Here is a 6000-nt window from a genome sequence, read left to right as displayed (position 1 = left end):
TGTTCTAATAGGACTATATAAATGTATTTTTGTTTCGGCTGATAGAATTACAAGCGTGTCTAATGCTTTCCTGCTCGGTCGTCTTGTAGAAAGCGGTAGACGTAGCACCAGTTTCTTACTGTATGTAGGATTATTCGGGTTTTTGGAAGAGCCCACGGCTGATGCGCGCATCACGTCTACCAATCAACACGAGGCGTTAAGACTGCGCGCTGCACTCTCGGCCACTGAGAGCAGTCAATGAATATTTATGGCGAGGCTGCTCACTCTCCAGCGCTCAAAGTTAGTGGATTAGCAGTGGGAGGATGACTGGGTGATACAACATCAGCACCTCGTTTGGATTAAGATCCAGCCTTTGCGCCAACTGCCACTTGAAATCAGCGGTGTCAAAACTGCACTCCAGAAGCGGTATCGGGTGAAGACGTGCCCTGCACATCACTTCAGAGACTTTGCTATATCTTTGCCCCTTTTCGTCTAAGATGACAAGACTTCCATCAGCAGCAGCATCACCCTCAGTCCAAGCGGGCTGCTCGTTTGGAAGGACACCCGACCGCAGCCGTTCTCATCTGCAAATTCAATCCGATCAGTTGTGACAAAGGCTGTCAGCGTCGGAATAAGAAATCGATACTCAAGACGTTCTTCTGGAATTTTTAACGATCCGTTTTCCTCAAGTGAAGCGCGCGTGGAGAGCGCGGGGTCCTCCTCGCACTTTCAGATGTTTGCGGTGTTGATGGTGACAGGTTATTGTTGTTGAGTGTCCATGCGAGACTTGGGGTGGAAACATGTCTGGCCACTTCTCTGAGAGGGTCGCTGCTATCAGAGATGGCATTTTGGTCCAGCACTTCGGTTTTTACTTCTAAAGTGCCCCGGAAGATCTTATTCATGTTCACCCTCTCCCTTTCTGTCACCTATCTGTTCTATAGCTTGATGAGCTGTTACAACTCCTTTCAGTTCCAGGAGAACTACGTTTATCAGGGGAGGCTCGCGACAGAGGAAACAACTTTTGTTACGCTGAGGGAAAAACTTTACTCGACCTCTTCCCAGGTCTACTTCGACGAGGAGTTCATCGAGAGAACGGCGACAGAGCAAACTATCGCCGTCTCGAGCGTTAGAAATAGCGTGGGGATCGACGAGAGGACGTCGGGATGGGCGCGAGCTCAGGCGGCTACGACCAGCAGCAGCAGCAGCAGCATGATGTCGCGCGCCGCCGCTGGCGCTGGCGCTGCTGCTGCTGCTGGAGAGCAAGAGCACCCGGAATTCAGCACCACGGACAGCGAGCTTCGGAGAGTGGTGAACTGCACCTCGGATTACGGGGTTAAAACATTGCCCCAAGCCATTATAATCGGAGTGAAGAAAGGGGGGACAAGGGCTCTGCTGGAAGCTTTGCGGGTTCATCCCGATGTTCGAGCCGTAGGGAATGAGCCTCACTTCTTTGACAGGAACTACGAGAGGGGGCTGGATTGGTACAGGTGCGCCCTTCACGTTTCTCTGTTGTGTTGTTTATGGGTCAATGCCAGATAGGGATGTCTGAGATCAAGACAACAATCTAGTTTAAAGTTCTTGGAAATGTCATTTCTTTCTTGATTTTAGTTTAATATGCTTTTGAAAAAGTTTTATACAGATTTTTACAAAAAAGTTGATTCAATCTCAAGCAAAATGCTTATCGTAATTATTATTATTATTATTATTAATTTGCAAACATTTAGTCCACACACACACACACACACACACACACATATATATATATATACCTATGTAAATAGTATTGAGAATGCAGGAGTCCTCTCTATTTTATGGTTTTCTTGTCACATGACAACAAAATGGCTTCCTTCATGACTGGCTTTGATTTATGGGACAATTTATTTTAATACTTTTATTATATTATTATTTTTAGTTGTTAATTTATTTGTAAATAATAGTGAAAGATCATGCCAAACTACAGATGCAAACAATTAATAATTTAATCTGAAATTAAAAAAGCAGTTTTTGAGTCATTTGATAGATCTGGGCAAAGCATATGGTCAATGAGCATCTTGGTTGAGTTCTCTTTCCTTGCTTACATACTTTGCTTGCGTTCAGAGATTGCAGAAAATATTTACCATTATTGTATTCTTTCAAAATGGTCTAGTAATTCAGGAAAAAAACACTAGTTTAGTACAAATGTCTTATTATTTACACCGATCATCAAAGCTTTTGAAGACATAAAATGAATCTACAGCTAAATGATGGGTATATACATCCAAGTTGAGTACAGTCGTAAAATACTGTATTTCTTTATTTGACAAAGCATCTTTTGATCAGGGCTGATCAGAAGTAAATGCTACTTCTATTGGGCTACGTATTGCATTTGAGTATGTCTACACTTAATATAGACAATATAGCAGAGGTCATCTGCTTTTGTTTCCCATTTCGTAGTTGAGAGATGCTTTAGTCAGTCAATTAGTCAGTAGACTAATACATATGTGATGATTCAAAAGCAACCAAGCTCCAGGCTGCAGTGGATGCTTTTGTCCAGCTTTAACATAATTACTACAGCAGCATGACTGTTTCATTTCACGCCAAATTCATGTTCGCAATCACTGCTCAGTAGAGCCAGGTGCAGTGAATGCTCCGTTGAGCACTTTCAACACGCCTGGGCTCCAGACTCACAGGTGTGCTCAAATCATGAGGTGCTTACTCGGGTATGTGCTTTCACATACACATCCTCAACATGCTTTGACTCGTCAGCCTGCGATATTTCCTAATTTACATCTCTCCACTATATTTACAATCAGAACCAGAGCAGGTTATTACAGTCAGGCTGTTTTTCTTTGGAGTGCTATTCTACATAGACCTAACATCGTTCAGCCGAACAGTTGCCTATGGTGAGGAGAAGCTGTGCAAATAACATCTGAGGGGTAGAGAGTGAATGAGCATTAAGCCATGCTGCGGCGTGTGCTGGATCTGCTAGCCTTGGGCTGTGACTCAGAGCTTTCAGGCCAGGCAGCATCTGCCGCAATTCACTTCAGAGCGAGCAGAACTCGTAACGTTCGTTCATTTGCCTGGGTGTTAATGGGAGCTGTTTCATTACAGTTATTGTGTGGGACTCATTAGACCTGGGGATGACACGCTTATATAAGTAACACCTAAGAGTGCTTGTGTGTTTTGGAAAATCCCTTAAGCGGCCTTAAATTTGTTTTCACATGCGCTTGGAACATGACATGTAGCTTGGAGGAATATCAAATATGTAATGGCCTACCATACTCACTGAAGGAAACAACATTACATGTGCAATAACTGTCTGGCTAGATGTACAATATGCCAAATCGCCAACTGAGGGGTTAAATGTAGCTAAACAAAAATAACAAACTGCAATTAAACTGTATTTAAAACAAAATGTTATTTGAAATTACATGAAAAGATGGACCTTGCATTTGATGACATGAAACATCACAACATGCACCCAACATTTGTGTTTTAATATTGGCTTTTGAGACCACAATCTCACCAAATGCTTGCAAACTGATTTGCATTTTCAGAAGTGGCTCATTTCACACTTAAGGCTGTAAAGCTTAAACATGTGAAACGTGTAGTTCATTAATGTAAAGAATTATTAAAGTTAATTATGCAATTTATTCACCCTCCTGTCATTTGCAAAACTGTATGACTTTCTTTATTCTGTGGAACACAAGAGAAGATATTTTGAAAACGTGAAAGTGTTTTGTTTTTGCCTATACACTAGGGAAAAAAATATCTTCTTTTATGTTCCACAGAAGAAAGAAAGTCATACAGGTTAGGAACAACATGACAGTGAGTCAGTTGTGATTTTTAGGAGGTCTGTTCCCTTTAATATGCATAAGAAGGCAACTCGGTTTACAAATATTCTGTATGCAAAGACGCAGAGACAAGCCGGTTTTACATTTTAAAGCCTTCGTGAATAAATATCCAGCGGTAAAGGCTTTTTGGACTTCATTTCCTGGGCATATATATCAGGAGAAGTTAGGTAGTCATTTCAGTCTTGAAATATGATGGCGCTCCTCCTTTACAGCCTGATGCTATGTTTAAAAGGCTTGTCAGAGAGGACTGGATGCTCTGTTAAACTCCTGTCTGCTTTTAAAAGAAGCCTCACTTTCACTGAGTGGGTAATGCGTTCCCTCTGTCAAATAATAATCGCTTGGCATCATTAGACAAATCGCGCCACTGTTGGGGTTCACTTTTAGATTAAAGGAGTGCAGGAAGGTAAAATGAGAGTGTTAAAGCTGAAGTGTGTAATTTTTGCAGTGTTAAAAGACTCATATCCCTGCTTAATATGCAGAGACAACTTTTAAGTAAGCCATTTGTAGGGCAAAACATTGCTCTTTTTGAGCATCCCAGCTCCCAATTAGCGCTGGGCGATAATATCGTTTACATTTTGCAATGATACAAGAATCAGATATGCTATATAATGTTACAGTATGTGGTTATTTTGTATTGCTAAAAAAAAAAAAAAATCTAATAGGACATTTGCAGCATTTTACAGGCTTCTCTGATCTGTTATTTATTCATTCTCTTCAATAGCCCCCACACAATATTCAGAGCTGGAGATCCTTTGGCTATTTGAGTTTTTCCATCTTTTTGTCCAGTCGTGAGCCTGTAAAAGAGGTGGCCTTTCAAGAGATAGCAAAGAATCAGCATTGCCTACACCAAGGTCTCTTCCTTTTTGTTGGAGATAAAATACATTCTGATCGGTGAGAGCTATACACTGCTGAAGCCCACGCATTGTTCTTGCCCTGTACAAGTCTACACAATGAAGCGCTCTAATTCCAGCACCTATTTATTCCCCAGTGACCCTTGTTTCCTGATAGAACTTCAGAAATTCCTCATTCCTTACAACTTTTGGTAGTTTAAAGGAATATTGAGAGTTAAAGGCAAGTTAAGCTCTATCAGCAGCATCTTGCGTGTTTTCCCTATAGACTTCCATTGTATGTGCAAAGCTGTTTGCTTATACAAACTGAGAGATGGATAGACATTATTTTCTGTGGTCATCACTAACATGCCAAAACATACTATTGGTAGATATTTCCTTATGTTGAAATATTCCTTTAAAGGCATTGTTCACCTGAAGATGAAAACTCATTATTTATTCATCCTCGTGTTGTTCCAAACCAATGTTATTTTAGTATCAATGAGATATCGTCAAGAGTATTATTTTTATTAATATTTTAAATTTGTTTTTTATCTTAATGTTGTCTGTTTTCATTTTAATTTTAGTTTAAGTTTTAGAAATTTAGCTTTGTGTTCTTGTCAATTATATTGGTTATTTTAAGATGTTTATATAGTTTTTATTATTATTATTATTAATTTTTTTTTAATACAGTTAAACTAATTGAAAATGAATTTGTTTAAAAAGAATTATAGCACAATGAAAATGTGAAAATTCTAGTTATAAAACAACAGATATACTGTTCAGAATTAAGTATTTGGACACGCGGGTTCAGATGTTAGTTGATCATGTCCATACATAATGTAGCTCATCAGTGTGGTTACTCTGATAGAACATCCGTGTGAAGCTGTTAAGAATTGACAGGTTCCCTGACACCTGACACCTTTCAAAATAGCTCCAAAAAGTTATTTGTGAGAAAAGCTCCAGCGCCATTTCATTGCAGATGTCACTTACTTTGATATTTAATGCAATGAAATTCAGACGCTTTTCAGTGTGGCTTAAGTGTCCTAATACTTTAAGGGTCACTGGGTGAAGCAAATCATCTGCACGTTTCTGAGGAGTATGAACAGCATGCAGCATTGATTCTTTCCTGTCAGAAGCCGAGACACGAGCCTCTGACAGAAGGAGCGAGTCGCAGACGCAGATCCACTGCTGAGCAAAGCAGGACAGAACCCAAATCCTCCGTTTATCCCTTGTTTACCATGCCTCAGCACACCACGCTGCAGTTCAACCCGACTCTTGCCTCCTGACTGCTGGCTCGAAGCTGTGAGACGAGGTGGGCCGCCTCCCAGCTCAAGCTGGATGCCATCTCTCTCCATACA

General features: G+C 40.6%; 1 protein-coding gene across 1 annotated transcript in view; it reads left to right on the top strand.

The window, feature by feature from the left end:
* The first annotated feature begins 309 nt into the window (after nucleotides 1–309).
* LOC107568293 (heparan sulfate glucosamine 3-O-sulfotransferase 4-like) overlaps nucleotides 310–6000 on the top strand; it is a 96248-nt gene continuing 90557 nt past the window's right edge. The window contains exon 1 of the mRNA XM_016254225.1: nucleotides 310–1466. Within this exon, the coding sequence (XP_016109711.1) occupies nucleotides 820–1466 (647 nt within the window). The 5' untranslated portion in view covers nucleotides 310–819. The remainder of the gene's footprint in view (nucleotides 1467–6000) is intronic.

The sequence above is a fragment of the Sinocyclocheilus grahami genome, unplaced genomic scaffold (assembly GCF_001515645.1).
Source record: "Sinocyclocheilus grahami isolate Dianchi unplaced genomic scaffold, SAMN03320097.WGS_v1.1 scaffold1232.1, whole genome shotgun sequence".
In the NCBI taxonomy this organism is placed as follows: domain Eukaryota; kingdom Metazoa; phylum Chordata; class Actinopteri; order Cypriniformes; family Cyprinidae; genus Sinocyclocheilus; species Sinocyclocheilus grahami.
Note: the sequence above shows the minus strand (reverse complement) of the source record. Positions and strands in the feature narration are given on the sequence as shown.